The 21,630-nt window shown below is 59.0% G+C and overlaps 2 protein-coding genes across 4 annotated transcripts; one reads left to right on the top strand and one right to left on the bottom strand.

Annotated features, from left to right (window-relative positions):
• The first annotated feature begins 983 nt into the window (after positions 1–983).
• On the top strand, positions 984–11,332 carry AEBP1 (AE binding protein 1). Its single transcript, XM_003896052.4, has 21 exons — positions 984–1,622; positions 3,339–3,647; positions 4,196–4,267; positions 4,386–4,457; positions 4,566–4,694; positions 4,771–4,848; positions 5,660–5,737; positions 5,868–5,945; positions 6,049–6,102; positions 6,764–6,873; positions 6,956–7,095; positions 7,476–7,560; positions 7,665–7,809; positions 7,906–7,991; positions 8,257–8,380; positions 8,604–8,800; positions 8,891–9,070; positions 9,307–9,658; positions 9,740–9,879; positions 10,001–10,100; positions 10,335–11,332. Exons 1-21 carry the CDS (start codon positions 1,370–1,372, stop codon positions 11,030–11,032), a joined length of 3,480 nt encoding a protein of 1,159 aa, XP_003896101.2. The 5' UTR covers positions 984–1,369; the 3' UTR covers positions 11,033–11,332.
• Positions 11,333–11,457: 125 nt separating this feature from the next.
• POLD2 (DNA polymerase delta 2, accessory subunit) lies at positions 11,458–20,278 on the bottom strand. 3 transcript variants are annotated; one of them, XM_003896053.3, is made up of 11 exons: positions 20,225–20,278; positions 18,554–18,829; positions 14,718–14,839; positions 14,394–14,517; positions 13,905–14,019; positions 13,589–13,787; positions 13,202–13,282; positions 12,891–13,048; positions 12,542–12,669; positions 12,077–12,178; positions 11,458–11,716 (listed from the first exon to the last, which is right to left on the bottom strand). In XM_003896053.3, exons 1-11 carry the CDS (start codon positions 20,271–20,273, stop codon positions 11,556–11,558), a joined length of 1,515 nt encoding a protein of 504 aa, XP_003896102.1. In that variant the 5' UTR covers positions 20,274–20,278; the 3' UTR covers positions 11,458–11,555. The 3 variants fall into 3 exon arrangements, with proteins under 3 accessions (XP_003896102.1, XP_017812231.1, XP_009201290.1); XM_017956742.2 differs by lacking the exon at positions 20,225–20,278 and adding an exon at positions 19,893–20,181; XM_009203026.4 differs by lacking the exon at positions 20,225–20,278 and adding an exon at positions 19,703–19,991.
• Positions 20,279–21,630: the final 1,352 nt, after the last annotated feature.

Below are 21,630 nucleotides of genomic sequence, written 5' to 3' on the forward strand. Positions count from 1 at the left end.
CTTCCCTACCTGACTACTTCACTGGGGCCAAATCCCCACAGACAACCGTGGCTTAGGGCTGTCTGCCTCTGCACTTGGCCCATGGGCTGCCTGTGAGTCTTCTCTTGCTTCCCCATTCCTTTGAGGGGGAATGTTCTCGGAGCTCTGTCCTTAGCTGTGATGACCACTGCGGGGCAGCCAACGTTTGCCCTGGAGAAGCCTTACAACAAACACCAGGCACCAAGGTGCACATCCCTGATGGATCCTGGGATCAGCTGACGCTCAATCCACCTGCCCTCTGGGTCCTCTGGGTCCATGCGGCAGCTGGAAGTATTGTAGACACTTTTTAAAAAATGAGTTCTGGTAAGAAGAAGGTGAGAAATGGCTATTTGTCCACATTGGGACTCAAAGGGGTGGGATGGCATGCCCTTACATGGGACTCCTACCCCCAGCGGGGCAGCTGGCCACTCTGAGGGCAGTTTTGCACCTGCCTCCCGGCTGGAAAGTGAGTTCCCACTGTGCTGTCCTTCCCTGGGGCCCAGCATAGGGCCTGGCCCCTGAAGAGGTTGGTAGGATGACTGAATGAATTGACGCTGGGGTGCAGCAGGGCCCATGGGCACAGGCTCCAGAGCCTGGGAAGGATGGGGTGGCCTTTCTGTGGCCCTCCAAATTGAGAGAGGTCTCAGACGCCTGCCAGGTTTCCTAGTCACCGGCGGAGGGTTCAGCGCCCCGGTGGTCTTGGGGTCCCTCCTTAAGGGCGGTGCCTAGGGCAGAGGGAGGAGGGATGCCGGCCCCTTCACAACCGCACCCCAGGCCCTCCCCACCACCTTTCCTTCCTTTGGGCCCTCTGCCTTCCCAGTCGCCCCGCCCCCTGCCCCTCTGTCCTAGGCGCAAGTCTCCGGGCCTGGGACGCTCGCTGCTAGCGCCCGCCCGCCTGCCCCGCCCCTCGCCCCCCGCCCCCCCCGCAGCCCCTCCGTCCACTCTCGGCTCCTCCTTCTCTTCCTCCTTCTCCTCCCCGGGGGTGGGGAGCCGGCTCCGGAAGCCCCGGCGCCCCCGCCCCGGCCCCCGCCAGCGCTTTGGAGACGGCTATCCGCGCGCGAGTGCGCCACGCGGGGCCGGAGCGCCTATCGCCGCCAGGGCCTCGGAGCGCGCCGACCACCCCTGAGCCCCTCCGGCCTCAGAGCCCCCTAGCACCCCCCTTCCCGGGTCCCCTCGCCCACCCTAATCCACTCTCCCGCCCTTTCCCGGATTCCCTTGCTCACCCCATCGTCTCTCCCGCCCCTTCCTGGATTCCCTCACCCGTCTCGATCCCCTCTCCGCCCTTTCCCAGAGCCCCCAGAGCCCTTGACCCCCCGCGCCCTCCACGGAGCCCCCCGCGCGTGCCGCGACCATGGCGGCCGTGCGCGGGGCGCCCCTGCTCGGCTGCCTCTTGGCGTTGCTGGCCCTGTGCCCCGGAGGGCGCCCGCAGACGGTGCTGACCGACGACGAGATCGAGGAGTTCCTCGAGGGCTTCCTGTCAGAGCTAGGACCTGAGCCCCGGGAGGACGACATGGAGGCCCCGCCGCCTCCCGAGCCCACCCCGCGGGTCCGAAAAGCCCAGGCGGGGGGCAAGCCAGGGGCGCGGCCGGGAGCGGCCGCAGAAGGTAAGAACCCGGGGCAGGGCGGGGGCGTGGGGGGTTGGCATCTCAGGTGGGAACAGGGGGATTCGGCAGGGTCTGGCTACTCCCCAGTCGGCCTGGGGAGGAATGGCTGGCTTACTAATGCGCACGCGAGCCCAGATGCCTGGAGGGACCCTGTGCCAGGCCGAGGTCAGCGCTGGCCTGTAGGCACATCCAGCACCCGGGCGGCAGAGCCACTTTTGGGGGCCGGTGGCTCTAGGGTTGGTGCTGTGATTGAACAGGTCGCTCATCCCCATTCCTCCAGTATGCGACAGGGACTAGGCTTGAGCCACAGGGGACTGTGCTGTGTCACCCCCTGCCATACTAATGGATCCACTCTGCCTGTTGGTGGCACAGCTTCAGGTCATCCCTCCCTCCTGCCTTTGCCTTCCTACTCCAGGAGGACTCACGTAGGTGAGAAGGTTGTTGAAGACCCCTTTTCCCACAGGGCTTCAGGTGGCGGTGAGCAGTGGGTGATCCTGCATTAGTACGGGAATTAGATGAGGTGATGCATCACTGAAGCATTTAACCCATGGCCTCTTGCATAATCGGTTGTCAGTAAATCTTAGCTGTTTTCATCGTGGCCCTCTGGAAGGTGGCAGAGGGTCTTGTGATCCTTCTCTCCCAGGAGATTCCAAGGCACCATCCAACATTCCTGATGTCAGCAGCCCCTCCTCTGCCACCCCAGCTCTAGATCTTTCCTGGCTGCTTCCCACACCCTGGGCTCCCTGTGCCCCTCCTGCCTCTGGCTCTCCTTCCAGGCTTGCTCTCCCGGCTCTGGGGAACCACTCTAGCAGCCCTGTGTCCCCTGGCTGTCTGCATTGGATAGCTTTCCTGTGTTTCTGCCAAACTTCCCTCATGCTCCCCACCTCTCATCAGGTTCTCAACAGCACTTGCAGCTCCTGCTTAGGGTCCTGATTCCCCATGGGAATCCTCACAACCAGTCCCGGCTCCCTCTCCCAGACTCTGAAATGAGTGAGCAGCCACAAGCTCCCTACCTGTCCTTTCTGTCCTGTGTGTGATCCCTGAACTGCCCAGGACTCCCTATCCTTCTAACCAATTCCAAATCCCTTACTTCTCGAAAGGGGACCACTTCCTCTTCTTTGGGCTTCAATACTCAGCCAAGTCCAGGTCCCTGCCCAGATGTCCCTGGGCTCTGAGCCCATGGAGTTCCCCCCTGCCTTCTCTTGCTGGGGGCGGCTTTGTGGTAGGGCCTCCAGCAGCACAGTTTCTCTGAAGCTTTTCTTGCCCTGTAGGAGACCCGGGGAAGGTCCTGGGTCCATGTCCCTTCCTTTGTATGGCAGTTCGCAGGGATGACCAGATGCTCCTCCAGGCCTGAATGGCTCAGTCACCTCTCTGCCCCTTCTGTGCCCAGCACAGAATAGTGGAGTGGATAGTAAGGAGCCCCTGTTGAGGTTTTGGCAGGTGGGGGGATGAGGGCCTCCCCCTGGGAACTGGGCACCCTATGCTCAGTCTTTAGAGAGGTTGAGATTGGTGGTCACAGACCCAGACTTGCAGACAGAAAACCCGGGTCCGGATCCCAGTTTGCCACTTGGGCAAGTGACTTAACCTCTCAGTTTGTTGATCCGCACCGGGAACTGACAAGAGTCCCTGTGCCCAGGTTCTGGGCATCTAGAGAGGGGCCTCATGGGGGCACAGAGCTGGCTCTGTTCATTTGACACGAGTCTGCGTCTTGGACAGTGCCTCCGGAAAAGACCAAAGACAAAGGGAAGAAAGGCAAGAAAGACAAAGGCCCCAAGGTGCCCAAGGAGTCCCTGGAGGGGTCCCCCAAGCCACCCAAGAAGCCCAAGGAGAAGCCACCTAAGGCCACCAAGAAGCCCAAGGAGAAGCCACCCAAGGCCACCAAGAAGCCCAAGGAGAAGCCACCCAAGGCCACCAAGAAGCCCCCGTCAGGGAAGAGGCCCCCCACTCTGGCTCCCTCAGAAACCCTGGAGTGGCCACTGCCCCCACCCCCCAGCCCTGGCCCCGAGGAGCTACCCCAGGAGGGAGGTTTGTGCCCGGCTCCTCTGGGGTGATGGGACTCTGACTGCCTGCTCTGGTGGAGGCAGGGAGTGGGAGGCAGGTTTATGGAGCCCTGTTTCCTATAGACCTTCAGCTCCCCACTGATGGGACCTCACTTTTGCTGTAACTTTCACAATTTGATTGGTGGGCTCCCTCAGTGCTGTAGCCTCTTTTGGGTAGGGAGAGGGCTTGGCAGCCTTGTGGGTGGGACCTCTGTCCCCAGGTCCCTGCCCAGATGTCCCTGGGCTCTGAGCCCATGGAGTTCCCCCCTGCCTTCTCCTGCTGGGGGCGGCTTTGTGGTAGGGCCTCCAGCAGCACAGTAGGTTCCCCAAAAGGTGGGCCCAGCTTTCTGGCCCCATGAGATGCCAGCAGGATGCTGAAGGCCAGAGGACCTCAGTCCTCCTTGGAGTGAGCTCGGCCTCAGTAGGGTGTCCACAGGCTGTGTGTGGGCTCTGTGGGTGGCTGGTGGCCTGAGGCTCCCAAAGTGGTCAGAGCAGGCCTCCTGTCCACCTGCTTCTGGAACTCCTGTGTTGCAGGGGGGCCCCTCCCAAATAACTGGCAGAATCCAGGAGAGGAGACCCGTGTGGAGGCACGGGAGCACCAGCCTGGTGAGTGGCCGTTGTCTGCCTGGCCTCAGGGCCAGCTGCCCTGGCTGGTCGGACTGAGGGCTTCCCCAGAGTGGGCCTGGGTGGGGTTGTCAGGCAGCTACCAGCGCTTTCCCCTCAGAGCCGGAGGAGGAGACCGAGCTACCCACACTGGACTACAATGACCAGATCGAGAGGGAGGACTATGAGGACTGTGAGTAGGGCCCTGCCGGCCCCGCCTGGGTCGGACCCCTGGCCTGGGGGATGCGCCGATGGGCCCATCCCAGCCTTGGGCCCCACTCAGAGCCGGCCTCCCCCTCAGTTGAGTACATTCGGCGCCAGAAGCAGCCCAGGCCACCCCCAAGCAGAAGGAGGAGGCCCGAGCGGGTCTGGCCAGAGCCCCCTGAGGAGAAAGCCCCGGCCCCAGCGCCGGCCCCGGAGGAGAGGATTGGTAGGATGGGGGGCAGGAGAGGGGGTGCTCTGGCCACGGGTGCTCTGGCTCTCTCCTAACCTACCTGCCTCTCCAGAGCCGCCTGTGAAGCCTCTTCTGCCCCTGCTGCCCCCTGACTATGGTGATGGCTACGTGATCCCCAATTATGATGACAGTGAGTACCCAGCACCCCAGAGTCTGAGGGACATAGGCAGGTGGGGGTCGGGGGTGTGGTCAGGAGCCAGCTGGGGCGACTCACCCACCTTGCAACCCCACCTGTGCCTGTGGTTACCTCGCTGCCCCTGCTGTCCCTGGGTGCCCACCCCAGCCGCTGCCCAGTCTCCTCTGCCCTCAGGCTGGTCTTTCCTTGGCCACTTCCCTGGTTCCTGCTTGGCTGTGGCCCCCACTGGAGTGTCCCTAGGCACACACTCTGCCCTCTCACCCATGTGGGCTCCAGCCCTCCCAGTCCGGTGCTCTGGCTTCCCGCTGGCTCGTGGCCACCACCCCACTCTCTTCAGGGAGCTCGAGGGCTTTTACCTCCCCCTTGCTCATGCCCCTGCGTCTCTGGAGCCCTCAGGTTCCCTTTTCTCCTGGGCAGCAGCCTGCGCATTGCCACTTCCCTGCCCCCAGTTCCCCATCAGTGCCTCCAATGTCCCCCCATCTCACCCCCCAGCCTGCAACCCCAGGCACAGGTGCCAGTTGTCCCTCCAGGCCTTTCCCATGCCCTGGGCCTCGAGTCCTCCTTTCACCAGGCCAGATGCTCCTGGGAGACCTGGCTGGTGACTTCAGCAGGGTCTTGCTCAGCTGCCCCCTGAGCTCGGGCTGCTCCTAACTCCTGCAGGACCCTCTCTCCCCACTCAGCTGTCCCCCATCTCCCGTCTTCCTCCCCTCTGGCATGGTCCTGCCCTGCTGAGCTCCTGTGGACCCAGGAGCTGCGGCCCCGCAGCAGGGTCAGGGCGGCCTCAGCTGGCTCTCCCTCCCCGCAGTGGACTATTACTTTGGGCCGCCTCCACCCCAGAAGCCCGATGCTGAGCGCCAGACGGACGAAGAGAAGGAGGAGCTGAGTGAGTGGGACCAAGCACTTCCTGCACCAGGCCTGCCCTGAAGGCCACCTGGGGCCTGCCTGACCCATCCCACGTGGCCCCCAAAGCCCAGAGCCAGGCTGACTGGGCCCTCCTACCTTGTACCTTCCAGAGAAACCCAAAAAGGAGGATGGCAGGCCCAAGGAGGAGACCGACAAGTGGGCAGTGGAGAAGGGCAAGGACCATAAAGGTGTGTGACTGGGGCTCGGGGCCTGGGTCCCTGTGGGGCAACATCTGGACTCCTGATTGCCTCCCAGGCCCTTGGTGCCATGTCCTCCCTTCATTGTCCCTAGAGCCCCGAAAGGGCGAGGAGGTGGAGGAGGAGTGGACGCCTACAGAGAAAGTCAGTAAGTGGGGGGCCCAGGGGGGTGAGGGTGGGGGCCACAGGATGGGGGTGCTGGGACAAGTGACTGGCCCAAGGCCACAAACAGGACCCAGGCCCCTGAAACCCTTTCCTACTCTTAGATTCTTGGGACCCAGAACGGAGGGGCCCCGGGAGCCCAGGACAGCCTCACTTGGCTGCCCCAGCCCTAGACCCCAGGCTGGCCTACTTCAGGAGGGTGGCAGCTCCCCAGGGCCCCTAGCGGCTGGGCATGGTAGGGGGAGGACCTGAGGCCTTGGTGGGGAGTGAGGACCTCAGCTACCTTCACAGGTGTCCCTACAGGGCCATTGTGCAGACGGTCCCCATCTGTAGCTGCACCCTGGGGGAGTTCTGTGATTTCACGTGTGTCCCCTGAGAGCTGGGCATGGTCAGCCCATTCTCCAGATGGGGCAGCTGAGGCCCAGGGAGGGGAAGCACAGGCTGGGATTGGAAGCAGCTCCTGGCCTGGCTTTGAGTCAATTCCAGGTGGGCTGGTGCAGGGCACCAGGGAGCCACCAGCCAACCAGAGCTGCCCTCTGACTGGTGTCCCCGATGTGCCGGGAGTGGACTCTGGGCTCCTTGGTTCTGGGTTTGGTGGTGGGAAGGATGGAGCTAGTGAGCCACCAGTCTGGGGTACGCGTCCTCAGAGTGTCCCCCCATTGGGATGGAGTCACACCGTATCGAGGACAACCAGATCCGAGCCTCCTCCATGCTGCGCCACGGCCTGGGGGCACAGCGCGGCCGGCTCAACATGCAGGTGGGCATTGGGATGGGCCCATCTCCCAACTGGGATGATGGACTCCTCTGCCCATGCTCAGCCTCCCCTGCCCCCTGGACAGGCCGGTGCCACCGAGGACGACTACTATGATGGCGCATGGTGTGCCGAGGACGATGCCAGGACCCAGTGGATAGAGGTGGACACCAGGAGGACTACCCGGTTCACAGGTGTCATCACCCAGGGCCGAGACTCCAGCATCCAGTGCGTGGCCAGGCTCATGGGTAGTTGGCAGGGGGGAGTGGCTCCATAGGCATGGCTTTGTGTCCCATGAAGGAGATTCCAGTGGGCCCTTCTTTGGCCCAGCCAAAGAAGGCCAAAAAGATCAGTGAGGGGCTGACCCTGCCCATCCCCACTCCTCAGCCATGGTCAGTCAGCTCCTGTGTCCTGATGAGCACATGAGTTTAGGGACAGACCACCTGCCCACGGCTATGTGACAGGCATAGGACCCAGGCTCAACACCTGGGCTGTGCGCCACCGCCCTGCTAGCTTTTACATTCCTGGGGCTCAGAAGAGGGAGGCTCAGGCCACCTGAGGGCCTGGGAAGGGGAAGATCCTTGCTGTGACCACTGTCCACTCCACAGTGACGATTTTGTGACCACCTTCTTCGTGGGCTTCAGCAACGACAGCCAGACGTGGGTGATGTACACCAACGGCTATGAGGAAATGGTGGGCACCATGCCCAGGCTCCTGGCTCTGCTCCCATTGTCTGGGCGGGGGGGGGGGCTCTCAGAGGGGTTGGCAGTACTGCTCTGAGGCCTGCCTCTCCCCAGACCTTTCATGGGAACGTGGACAAGGACACACCCGTGCTGAGTGAGCTCCCAGAGCCGGTGGTGGCTCGTTTCATCCGCATCTACCCACTCACCTGGAATGGCAGCCTGTGCATGCGCCTGGAGGTGCTGGGGTGCCCTGTGGCCCGTGAGTGTGGAGGGCTGGCAGGGGCTCGGAGGGGAGGTGGGGTGCTAGGGTGGGCCACCCAGCACCCGGCTAAAGACAACCCCGCCTCCCTTGCAGCTGTCTACAGCTACTATGCACAGAACGAGGTGGTGGCCACCGATGACCTGGATTTCCGGCACCACAGCTACAAGGACATGCGCCAGGTTGGGAACATCTATCCTGGGGCTGGGGGTGGGACCTGTCTGTCTGACAGGGGAGTGTGTGCCTGGTGTCACAGGGCCCAGTCCCTACTGGTTCCAGGGACGCTGGCTGTCCCACACCTTAGGAAGGAGGCCAGTACCTGGGGGCTACCTGAAGGGGTCATGCCTGTCCCTTGCCATAGAGCAGGCCCTGGAAGTGGATGGAAGGGGCATGGTCAGCGGGGGGCGGATTGCGTGATTGATTCCATGTCCTCCCCCTCTGCCCCAGCTCATGAAGGTGGTGAATGAGGAGTGCCCCACCATCACCCGCACTTACAGCCTGGGCAAAAGCTCGCGAGGCCTCAAGATCTATGCCATGGAGATCTCAGACAACCCTGGGGAGCATGAACTGGGTGAGAGTCTGTGGGGGCCAGCAGCTGGCCTGCGCTGCTGGTGAGCAGAGTTCACCGCCTCCCGCCTGTTCTGGAGCCCCTCTGGGGATTCAGGCTTGTCTTACAGGGCCCTAGGAGCCCCAGCTGTCCCCCAGACCCTCAGGTGTGAGGTGGGTCTGGCTCCTTCCTCAGCTGCCCTGGGCCTTGGGAGACTGAGTGCTCACTGAGGCTCCCGCCCTTGCAGGGGAGCCGGAGTTCCGCTACACTGCTGGGATCCATGGCAACGAGGTGCTGGGCCGAGAGCTGCTGCTGCTGCTCATGCAGTACCTGTGCCGCGAGTACCGCGATGGGAACCCGCGTGTGCGCAGCCTGGTGCAGGACACACGCATCCACCTGGTGCCCTCACTGAACCCTGATGGCTACGAGGTGGCAGCGCAGATGGTGGGTTGAGGGGTGAGGCTGGCCAGGGCCAGGCAGCCAGGGCTTGTGGGGGTGTGGGTGGCCCATGCCTACCCTGCTGGCTCTCGACAGGGCTCAGAGTTTGGGAACTGGGCGCTGGGATTGTGGACCGAGGAGGGCTTTGACATCTTTGAAGATTTCCCGGATCTCAACTCTGTGCTCTGGGGAGCTGAGGAGAGGAAATGGGTCCCCTACCGGGTCCCCAACAATAACTTGCCCATCCCTGAACGCTACCTTTCGCCAGATGCCACGGTGAGGCTGCAGCCTGGCTGAGAGGGCAGGAGGGAGCAGCTGGACCCTGGGGTCCTGGTGTTCTGGGCTTGGGGGTGGGGCTGACGGTGCCTGAGCTCCAGACGCTGAGGCTCTGGGGGTTGGGGGACAGGGGAGTGTGCGAGTACTGGTGTGAAGCTTCATGGAGGGTGATGGGCTAGGTTGGGGATGGTGGCTAGAGGCTGCAGCCCTGGCTTCACATGTGCTGGCCACTCCAGGTATCCACAGAGGTCCGGGCCATCATTGCCTGGATGGAAAAGAACCCCTTCGTGCTGGGAGCAAATCTGAACGGCGGTGAGCGGCTAGTATCCTACCCCTACGACATGACCCGCACGCCTACCCAGGAGCAGCTGCTGGCCGCAGCCATGGCAGCCGCCCGCGGGGAGGATGAGGATGAGGTCTCTGAGGCCCAGGAGACCCCAGACCACGCCATCTTCCGCTGGCTCGCCATCTCCTTCGCCTCCGCCCACCTCACCTTGACCGAGCCCTATCGCGGAGGCTGCCAAGCCCAGGACTACACCGGCGGCATGGGCATCGTCAACGGGGCCAAGTGGAACCCCCGGTCCGGGAGTGAGTCAGCCTGGAAGGGGCTGTGGGCGGGGCCTAGTCTGGAGAGGGGCTGACTTTGGATCTGTGTCTGTCCCCGGCCAGCTATCAATGACTTCAGTTATCTGCATACCAACTGCCTGGAGCTCTCCTTCTACCTGGGCTGTGACAAGTTCCCTCATGAGAGTGAGCTGCCCCGCGAGTGGGAGAACAACAAGGAGGCGCTGCTCACCTTCATGGAGCAGGTGGGGTGGCCAGGGCAATGCCTGGGGAGAGGAGGCTGCAGATATTCCTGGACGGGCGGGAGGGAGCAGCGGACCACATTGGACCTTCCTCAGGACCAACAGCCCTCACCTGCTTCCCCAGGTGCACCGTGGCATTAAGGGGGTGGTGACGGACGAGCAAGGCATCCCCATTGCCAACGCCACCATCTCTGTGAGTGGCATTAATCACGGCGTGAAGACAGGTACCTAGTGTGCACATCTTTACCCCACTTTCCTGAGGGAGGACCCTGCCAGAGAGGATGGGGGCTTGGGGAACTCAGCGAGCAGGCAGAGTCTGGGGAGCCTGGGGGCGGAACCAGGGAGGCGGAGCCTAGGGGCAGGACTCGGGGAGGGCGGGGCCTAGGGGCAGGACTGAGTGGGAGAGTGGGGGCCTGGGAGGGGCGCTCTGGGGCAGCCGGATCGTCCTCCCTCCGCAGCCAGTGGTGGTGATTACTGGCGAATCTTGAACCCGGGTGAGTACCGCGTGACAGCCCACGCGGAGGGCTACACCCCGAGTGCCAAGACCTGTAATGTTGACTATGACATCGGGGCCACTCAGTGCAACTTCATCCTGGCTCGCTCCAACTGGAAGCGCATCCGGGAGATCATGGCCATGAACGGGAATCGGCCTATCCCACACATAGACCCATCGCGCCCTATGACCCCCCAGCAGCGACGCCTGCAGCAGCGGCGCCTACAGCACCGTCTGCGGCTTCGGGCACAGATGCGGCTGCGGCGCCTCAACGCCACCACCACCCTAGGCCCCCACACTGTGCCTTCCACGCTGCCCCCTGCCCCTGCCACCACCCTGAGCACTACCATAGAGCCCTGGGGCCTTGTACCCCCAACCACCGCTGGCTGGGAGGAGTCGGAGACTGAGACCTACACAGAGGTGGTGACAGAGTTTGGGACCGAGGTGGAGCCCGAGTTTGGGACCAAGGTGGAGCCCGAGTTTGAGACCCAGTTGGAGACTGAGTTTGAGACCCAGCTGGAGCCTGAGTTTGAGACCCAGCTGGAGCCTGAGTTTGAGGAAGAGGAGGAGGAGGAGGAGGAGGAGGAAGAGGAGATAGCCACTGGCCAGGCATTCCCCTTCACAACAGTTGAGACCTACACAGTGAACTTTGGGGACTTCTGAGATCAGGGTCCTACCAAGGCCCCAGCCCAGCTCAAGCTACAGCAGTAGCACTTCCCAAGCCTGCTGACCACAGTCACATCACCCATCAGCACACGGAAGGCCCCTGGTGTGGACACTGAAAGGAAGGGCTGGTCCTGCCCCTTTGAGGGGGTGCAAACATGACCGGGACCTAAAAGCCAGAGGCTGTGTGGAGGCTCCTGCTCCACCTGCCAGTCTCGTAAGAGATGGGGTTGCTGCAGTGTTGTAGTGGCAGAAGGAGGGAGCCGAGGTCACTCCAATAAAACAAGCTCATGGCACGGACTGCTCACATTCTGAGGGGTCAGGGATGGGGAGAAGGAGGGAGACCGGCTGGTGGGTGCAGGGGCTATGGTCACTGTGGGTACCCCTGCAGGAGTCCTGTACCCAGAGTGCCCAGGGCTCAAGGCTCGCATCAGCAAGTGCTCAGGCTTTATTTACGATGCCAACACTGCAGGGAATGAACAGCCTCCATCTGGGCCTCTCTGGTCAAAACCACCTTTTTGAGTCAGGGGCCCAGCCCCAGGCCTCCCAGGTCATCGTCCTCTGCCCCGAAGCCCGAGAAGCTGATGGGCTGGCAGGCCAGGCTGCGCAGGTTCACAAGGCAGGCGGTCTGCGTGGCACTGAAGTCAGGGACAGTCACCAACAACACTGTCTGGTCCTCAGGACCTGCAAAGAAGCCACATAGGACTCACTGTAGGTTCCAAGTAAGTCCTGCCTCAAAGAGAAGCTGCCAGAAATAAACAGGAGTCCCCGTTGGCACACAGTGGGGCAGTGACAATAGGAGACCAGAGATTAGCCTTGAGAAGCACACAGGCTGGGAGCTGTTCTAGCCCCTGCCCAGCTGGCCAGGCAGCTTGGCTTCCACAGTGAAATAATGGCTGCACAGCAGACCTCGGCCGTCCATTCCACAAGAGCTGGGGGGACTCCACAATGCAGGTTTTCTTCTCTGTCCCCAGGTGAGAACCTTGTTCCCAGGTGAGAGTGAATCAGCAAATCAGGCCTGGGCCCCCAGAAGACAAAAATTACCTTGGATGATTTTGGAGCCAAAGCTGGGGGTGTTGCCACAAAAGTAGACATGCGGGCACTCTAGGAAGATGAATGGGTCGGTTTTGTAGAAGGGGTAACAACCTGGAGGAGAACAGGCAGCTCTGAGGAGGGTTCCAGCTTTAGCACTAGCACTCTGCACAGGATGTGGGGCTGCAGCCCCTCCTCCCACTGCAGGCCAGTAGGAGACCCCCAGTGTGACAACAGGAGCACCTCCAGATACTGTCACAAGACCTTGGCCCTGCTGTTGCTGCGTGTCGGGGTGGGGAGCCATTGGCCTTAGAATTAAGATGCCAGAGTAGCTTCCAGAGCAGGTGCCAAGCCTCTGAACTCCTCAGCTCTCAGCAATGCTGGCAAGTACAAACCCACAGGGGGACCCTGTGCACTTCAGGGTCCTGCCAGGCCTCCTGGCCCTCTGCTCCCACCCCGTATGGCTGAGCCTGTTACCTAGAGTGTCAGGTGCTGTGGGGCTGATGTGACGGACCCGCAGGGTCCACTCCAGAATCTCCAAGTGATCCTCCATGCTGCTGTATCGGAAAATGTCACTCACGTTCTGTCCTGATGTCCCCAAGAATCTGCAAGGCAAAGCTCAGCTGACCCTTGGCTACGGGTGCCACCCATAGTGGTCAGCCCAGAGCTCATCTGGCGCTCTTGTGGGGATGCCCCAGAGAGAAGGAACAGACACCAGGTGGGCCTCTGCAGCCCTGCCACCTTCCTGGACCCTCCCTCCCCTCCCCTCTTTGTGCCTCCTGAGGCAAAAGGCTGGGTCAGACTGAAGTGTGGCTGTGCCAGCTACCTGACTCCATCAATGGTGGCCTGGTAGGGGTTGGTGACCAGCTGGAGCGTGGAGTAGGCAGTGGCCAGCGGGAACATGCAAGGGTGGAGGGGCTGCTGGGGGAGCGTGTAGTTGGTGGGATCAAACTCGCCTGGCATCACATCCACGGGCACTGAGGCCTGGAAGGCACAGGGCAGGGAGAGCTCAACCCCAAAGGAGCCCCCTACCCCAACTCCAGCCACTCCCCCTGCCCTCCTGCCTGCCTTCTCTTGCCCAGTGGCAGCTTTGAAGACTGCAATCCTCATCACCCCTCCAGCCTCCAGCTCACTCACACTCAGCTGCAGGAGGATCTCATCCAGCATCTTCACAGCCTCCACGCTGGCTGCCTGGGTTTTCTTGGTGAGGTACTTGGCCTGGAATAGAAGCCCAGGAAGCCATCAGGCCCAGGCAAGTCCCAGGCTCAGAGGAGAGCAGAGCCCCACCAGCTGGAAGATACAGATGTTGTCCCATAGACCCTCACTCCCTTCTAGCCTCCCACCACCCTCAGCGAGGGCCTGGGCACGAGAAGCCCCCGTGCAGGAGGCCCCAGTGTCACTGCAGGGCGCTTCCCACCGACCTGCAAGACCCCACAGGGTACCCAACTCGCCATGGGGAAGGAGAGTCTTACAGGTTTGCAGCCTCCTGGGCTGGGGCTGAATGCAGCCAGGCGGGCTCCATACCTTATTGATAGAATCTCTGCTCTGGGTGCTGTGGCTGAGGAGGTTACCGGCAAGGATAACTCGGGAGACATGAGCGGCACTGCACTGCTCCCCTTCGTCCCCAAGCTGCCCTGTCACCACATCCACCAGCAGCTGGGTGCCCAGCAGGCTCTCACCTCCACCTCCACCCAGGCCCAGGCCGGATACGAGCAGCACAAACCTATGGGAGAAAGTGGGGTCCTCCAGGGTGCCAAGAAGGGAGGCAGCCCCTCCTAGGTGCGACTCAAAGATTCCACTGACCATGAGCTGGTTCCGGCCCCCGAGAACTGCTGCTCACCTATCTGTGTCAAGTGGGGGTGCGGGCTTCTGGGGAGCAAGGTCAGCAAAGCAATGGTCCTCCACCAGAAACTTCCCATCGTCTCTCACGGAGCCAAACACAGCCAGGACAGTCCCTGGGGAGCAGCGGCATCAGGCCTGATCAGGGAGCCCCAGGTGCTACCACTCCTCCAGTCACCCCAACAGGCAAAACTAGCCAGTCCTCCACAACCACATTGGTGAATTCTCACCTAGGACTCCCGGAGGCATGCCTGCTTCCTGGGGTCACTGCCTTTGGATGGAGGTGGGGAGACCCATCTCCCAGCCAGGTCTCACCCAATCTGATGGCCTCTGACCACCTGCAGCCTCACCTACCTCCTTAAGAACACACGTGTGCCCAGGCAACACCCCCCTGCACATCCCCCCAGGCTCCCCACTCATACCCATCCCTAACACACCACTGCTGGGCTCTTCACCTGCATCACCCTCACCCCCTCATTGGGCTCCCTACCTGTAACCAGCTTTGACACATCAATGGTGCCTTTTAGTTTGATACGCTGCAGTTCATCTTCCAAGACCAGTTCATCATCTGGGTGTATGTATTTGCTCCGAGGAGGCTGGGGGAGCAGGTTGTGCTGGAATGCAGAGACAGGAGGTATAATCTTGAGGCCAGAGCCCATCAAGGCTCTGGTGTTAGTGAGCTGGCACCCCAGCCCCCACCCCTCTGGAGCCCATCATCTCTGAACCTGCTTCCCCACACCCCCGCCCCCAGGGAGGTGTTCTAGGGGGAGGCCAGGTCTGCTTGGCGGCCCCGCCGTGTAGTGCCCTGCCTCACCTCCTCGCTGATCTCCCGCAGGATGGAGGGCTGCAGCGGCATGGCCTTGAACAGAGTGCCCACCACACAGCACTTCTCCCCAGGCTGCAGCTCACACAGCTTCTTCACCCCCACTCCACTGCCTAGGACACGAGGGGTACAGACTTAGAGATGAAGTAGCCCCCACCCTGAGAGAGGCCATGGAGGCTCTGCCCAGCACTCCACGAGAGGCCAATCCCAGGGCCCTGGCCCTCGCCAGGAGACAACATCAAGTGCAAGGACCCCTTGGACTTCAAGGTGACAGTAAAAGGTGAGTCAGCCACAGAAGACCAGGGACTCTGGGTGTGGTTGGGCCCTGGATGCCAAGTGTCCTCATGAGGAACAGAGAAACAGACACACAGACAAGAGGGAGTGTGAAGATGGGCAGAGTGGAGTGATGCGGCCACAAGCCCAGGAACGCCAGGGAAGAGGCCAGGAAGGACCCTCCCCTTGGGCCTTCAGAAGGAGCCAATTCTGCTGACATCTGGATTTCAACTTCTGGCCTTCAGAACTACCAGAGAGTAAATGTCTGTGTGTTTTTTTTTTTTTTTTTGAGACGGAGTCTTGCTCTGTCACCCAGGCTGGAGTGCAGTGGCACAATCTCAGCTCACTGCAAGCTCTGCCTCCAGGGTGAATTCCATTCTCCTGCCTCAGCCTCCCGAGTAGCTGGGACTACAGGTGTGTGCCACCACGCCCGGCTAATTTTTTTTTTTTTTTTGTATTTTTAGTAGAGACAGGGTTTCACCGTGTTAGCCAGTATGGTCTCAATCTCCTAACCTTGTGATCCGCCTGCCTCAGCCTCCCAAAGTGCTGGGATTACAGTGGTGAGCCACCACACCCCGCCATGTCTTTTGTTTTAAGTCAACCAGTTTGTGGTGCTTTGTTACAGTGCCTACAGGAAACTAATACAAAGTACTGCTTCACTTATACCTAAATTACAACACCGATTCTTAAAAAGAAGCATGCCAAGTCTCAACACGGCCCTGCCCTACAAATAACTGCCATTTTCTTTAAGACTTTAGATTCTTCCACCCCACTCTCCACCCCTACCATATGCTTCACCCTCTGAGAGCAGAGATACTCAAAATGCAGACCTCAGATCCCCTCCACCCATTCCATTCCCGTGGAGTCAGGTGGCCTTGTTTACCCAGGGCACCTGGGCACCGTCTTCCCCAGCCTCTTCTCGGGATCCTGAAGAGGCTGTGAACAAGAACACATGGGAGGGGCTCGGCACTCTCAAGAAGAAAGGTAGGGAGAGTCAGTGTGGGCAGGAGGGAGGAATACAGGTCTCCACACAGCACAGATCCAGGCCTGGAGAAAACACTGAGGAGGTGATAGGGTAATGCAGATGCCAGACCAGCCCCTTAGCCTAGCTGACTCCAGCACAGCCCGAGCCCCTGCTGCCTGGGAAGAAACAGGAACATTCCTCAAATCTACACCTTAGTGAGCAGACAGAGGTGAGCAACTCAAAACAAGACAAGAAGGATGCCAGCTGCAGACAGCAATGCAACAGACTCCACATCCGCACCTATCCCACTCTTACTCTCTCCAGGTGGCCTAAGCACTGTACATGTAACTCAGCCAACCCTGAAAACATGCCAGGAGTAGATATCATCACCCCACTGATGCACAGAGCAACGTGTCCAAGGGCACACAACTGGGATCCAAGTGTGTGCCCCTGAGCACTGGGCAGAATGTCATCCCTGTAACTGATAGCAGGATAGCAGGATACTCAGGCAATATGCTGGCACCAAGATCGAAAATGGACAGAAAGGCCAACACTTGCCCCCGCTGAGCCCACTGGGTCTAGGCCGGAGAGTGACAACAGGCCATAAACAAGTAACTCGCCACAGTGACAAGTGCTGTGAACAAATGGTGAGCTGAGGTAGAAAACAGAGGCCCTCATTGGTCATGGTGGCCCCTCAAAGAATATAATACTTCAGCTGACAGTGGGGCTTAGATGAGGTCATGGGAAGATGAGGGAAAGAGTGTGCCAAATGAAGGGAAAAGCCTACGGCAGGAAGGGCTGGGAAGGTGTGGGGAACAGGTGAGTGGAGAGACCAATTTGGAGAGATAGGCTGAGCTTCAGTGAGGACATGCAGAAGCCACATGTAGGTATTCAGGGTGAGGGCCAGCATCAACCACCAGGCCTGTGAGTGAGTGCTACTGCTGCCCCGCCACTAGCAACACATTCATCGTGGCAGCTGTTTGGTTTCCTGACCAGTCTGTGGGCACAGTGAAATCGCTGTCGTCCATCACTGGGGAGCTTTTTTGGCAGCTCCAATAACTGGGAGAGAAATGTGCAACCAGAGGAGGTGCTGCTGGAAAGAATCTAGAAGGTGGCATTGACATTGGGCCCAAGTAGTAACTGAGCTCTAAAAAGAGCCAAGGAAGGTGTCCCGAGGGCTGAAAGGAAAGTGAGGAAAAGCTACCAGAGCCGCAGGAGGGAGCCCCCGATTATGTGGGAGCGGAGAGGTGAACAGCACTTTTGTCTCAGGTAAACAAAACAGAAAACATCCTGATACGGTTTGGCTCTGTGTCCCCACCCACATCTTATCTGGAATTATAATCCACACGGTGTTGACGGAGGGACCTGGTGGGAGGTGACTGGATCGTGGGGGTGGATTTCCCCCATGCTGTTCTTGTGATGGTGAGTGAGATCAAACCATCATGTGATCTGATGGTTTAAAAAGGGTTGGCAGTTCCCCTCGCTCGCTCTCTCCTGCCATCATGTAAACGTGCCTTGCTTTCCCTTCACCTTCTGCCATGATTGTGGAGTTTCCTGAGGCCTCCCCAGCCATGTGGAACTGTGAGTCAATTAAACCTCTTTTCTTTATAAATTACCCCATCTCAGGTAGTTCTTTATAGCAATGTGAAACCGGACTAATACATATCCCTAACGAATTTGTTGTTCTAGCTAGATTTCTGGGCCCAGTGTTCTCCTGGCTGCCTATAATAAGAGTTGATCTTGGCTTGGTGTGGGATGAGATGGGCTTCTCAAAGCTCCTCAGGGGATTCCAATGTGCAACTAGGGCTAAGATCCATTTCACCTGGTGCCAAGGACAATAAAAACAAGTAAGACCTGGTCTCACCTACAAAATCCTCAGTTTAAAAAGATAATAGGAGATGGATTTGAAAACTACCTGGAAAGCCACTCTTATGTAAGTGGTAGGAATGGGGGAATGCGGCAGCACCCAAAACTCAAAGGGGGAGATGGGGGTACCTACTTCACCACCAAGAATAATCCAACTGCAGGAGAGATCACCGAGGAAGAAATGGGGGCAAAGAACAAGGGTTGTGTTGGCCAGGCCACTTTATTAGGAAAGACAGAGAGCGCAAGGGACAGGAAAATTTATGGCCAGCAAATATAGGGGCCAGGAGGAGAGGCAAACAGACATGAGTGAACAGAGGGGGTCCCCTCGAGACCAGAGAGTGCATCCTCACCAGTCTTGGCTCCTGGTCCCTGGTGCCAGGCTTGCCACACTGAGGGGCTCTCTGGCTACAGCACAGGCAAATACTTGAGTAATCTGCACTGAAGATAGGAAAACCATTTTCCTCTGCCAGTGAAATAATCACCATCACCGCCAGAACTAAGTCCTTATCTCCAACCAGCCTCTGAACTAAAACTAACTTCAAACCCACAAATTACTTAATTTAATCCTTGTTACTATCTTAAGAAGAAACTGAGGGAAAAAGAGGTTAATTTTCCCAAGGTAACAGGAGGTGGGATCAATTAGAGAAATGTTCCCGTTCTCTTGCAGAACATTTCTAAGTTCCGGGCTGGTGTGGGGGAAGCACCTTCCCAAACTCTCACTTACCCCAGTGCTGCTGGGCCCGGTTCTCTAGGAAGGGTCTCATTTGGATGAGGCGGGTGGCATAAATGTGGGCATACTGCCGGCTAAAGCTGCGCTCTCCTAGCCGGAAGGGTTGCGAGGAGTTGGTGTAGGTCACCACTGGCACCCGGGCAAAGGTGGCATTGTTGGCTGATGGTGGGGACAGCAGAGTGTGGGTCCTCTGGGCAGCCTGCTCAGAAAACATGGCCACACTCCTGGCTTGCTTGGTCCACACAGCTTCGCCCAGGCCAAGGAGGGTCACTGTGAAAACACAAAGGCATTCCTGCTGCCCCTGCCCATCCCCAAAGCAGCAGCTCTCCTGCAGTCTCACTGCACCCAAAGGATACTGGGAAAAGAAGGGAACAGCTGTAGTTGACACCAGACATTGTGTCCACTTGGAAATTTATCGTGTCTGGATACCGATGTCTCACGGTGTAGCAGTCATCCAAAAAGAGAAAAGGAAAGCTAGGAGTGTTTGTCTCATCTAGAGTTCTCCCCGAACCCGACTCAAGTGTCCTGTTCCATCCGGACAACTATCAGGGTCTCAATCAAGTGCAGCGTGCCCCAAATGGAATGCCTGATCTGCCTCCGTCCAGCTCTCCAGCACCTGCCTTATCTCCAGACATGAGGCCTGCCTTATTAAATAAGCCTCCTGTGAAATAATAAGGCTATTACTAAATAATAAAATGAACTAAACCAAAACCAAAACATAAATCAGTCGCTGCTCTACTCAAAACTCTCCAAAGTGTCCTCATTTCATTGAATAAGGCCCCAAGTCCTTACAACCGCCTATGAGATCTGCTCCACTGGTCCTCTCCCCTCCTGGTTCCCACTCCTCCACCTTGGGTCCCTCCCCAGAGCAGGAGGCCTCTGAACTCTTGCTTGCCCCTCTCCCATATACCTATGGGGCTCACTTGCCCATTTCCTTCAAGTTCTTACATCTTTACTCAAATGTTACCTTGTGCCCTGCCCATCTGATTTACAACTGCAACCCTTCCCAGTACTTCAATTGTTATTGTTGTTTACAGCATTTACCTTCTAACAAACTATATTTTAAACGTATTGTCTGCCTGCTGCAATTAAACCATAAGCTCCAGGAGGGCTGAGATTTTTGTGTCTTATGCCACTACCCACCTGGGGCTACGAAGTACAGATGTGGTGAGTCCAACTGTGATGTTTGGGTTGGACACACAACGGATTTCCAAGAATAGTACAAAGAATATCCCAATACTTTCTTCAAATACAACTGAAATAACAGTTTGGATATATTTATGGATTTACTCCAACTGATTTCTGTTTCGTTTTACTTTTTTCGTACACCTACTAGAAAGTTTAAAAATTCCGTAGTGGCTTGCAATCTATCTCCACGGGACAGCACTGGCCTGGGACACAGGCTCCGCACACGTGTCTAACGAGTGACTAGTTAAGAGTTTTCGGCTGGAACCTGTTTGATGGCGGCAGCAGCCAGGCCGCGCTGCTTGGGATGGGGCCGAGGGCGCCCTGGGGCTGCTCCAGTCACGGCGGGTGTCCCCGGCTCGGATCCACGCGGCAGCTGCGGAACGTCTGCCAAGACACTAGCCCACCGCCCCAGGAGCCCGGTCTCGCGGCCTGGAACCGCCACCCACAGCTGACCCCGTTTCCCTGGACCCTACTCACCGCGCGGCGCGCCGCATCCCGCCAATCTCCGCGCGCCTGCCCCGCCCATCGCCGCAACTCGCCAATCCCCGGGCGACTTCCCCGCCCATCGCCTCAAGTCACCAATCGCTGCCCTCCTCGCCCCGTCCGTCACCAGGCGCCGCATCCCGCCGACCACCTTTCACCCAGTCCCTGGACCTACAGAGAACGCGGAGCCCCACCCTCGGTTTCCTGGGCAACGCGGTGATGGGGCTCGCGGGCGTGCGCCGCGGGTCTTGGGTTGGCGGCCGCGCGTGCAAGGGTTGGGCTGGCGGGAGGTGTCGTCCTCCAGTGGGCTGACCGCGTCACCCCGCCAGGCCCTACCCAAACCTCTCAGTGGCCGTCACCCCGCCAGGCCTCCCAGTGGTCGCCCGCCGGCCTCCTTGGTGAAGCCCCCGGCGTCTCGATTTTCCCCGCAGAGCTGCCCACTTGTAGCAATGGCGTCACGCGAGGAGGATCCCAACAGAAAGAAGGCCCAAGGCCCACAAACGGGGCCGGGGAGAAGTAACCCTTCCTGAAGGATGGCGCGGGGTGTCGGGGTTCCTCCGGTCCTGCCAGCGTCTGCGCCCGGGAAGTGCATTGGCAGTTTCGGGGTCCTCCCCAGCCTGCCCACAGCTGCACACCAGCTTCCAGCCCAACACTCTCCAATCTCCAGTGTTCTCGTTGTCCCCGTTATTCGTACTCGTTCTTACCACCACGTCTTTCTGAGTGCTGTCTGCCACTTTGGGAATACTTTTTTTTTTTTTTTTTTTCCATCTCCACTAATTTATAGAATTCCTCACCCCATCAAGAGGCACTTCCTCACTAAGCTTCCCAGGCTCCCCCCGCCGCGCGCTGATTCTTCCAGGCGTCCTCTAGAGCTACTGTTCTGCTCCTTCCCTGGGCCTGTTTCCTAAGTCCAGGTCTTGTCTGCACAACAAGTGGATATTAACACTCGTTAATTATCACTTAATATTTTAATTTTTTGTTTTTGTTTGTTTGAGGCAGCGTCTTGCTCTGTGGCCCAGGCTGGAGTGCAGTGGTGTGATCTCGGCTCACTGCAGCCTCGAACTCTCAGACTCCAGTGATTCTCCAGCCTCAACCTCCGAGTAGCTGGGACCACAGGCGAGCACCACCACTCCTGGCTACTTTAAGTTTTTGTGTGTGTATGCGTATGTGTGTAGAGACAGGGTCTCCCAATGGTGCCCAGGCTAGTGTGGAACTCCTGGGCTCAAGTGATCCTCCCACCTCAGCCTCCCAAAGTGCTGGGATTACAGGCATGAGCCACCACACCCGGCCTTATATTTTAATTTAAAATGTGATATTTTAATTATTAATGACACATTAATTCACCTGCTCCTCAAATAATCCTTTAGGTCGGATACAGTGGCTCACGCCTGTGTCCCAGC

This window comes from Papio anubis, chromosome 4, assembly GCF_008728515.1.
Source record: "Papio anubis isolate 15944 chromosome 4, Panubis1.0, whole genome shotgun sequence".
NCBI lineage: Eukaryota > Metazoa > Chordata > Mammalia > Primates > Cercopithecidae > Papio > Papio anubis.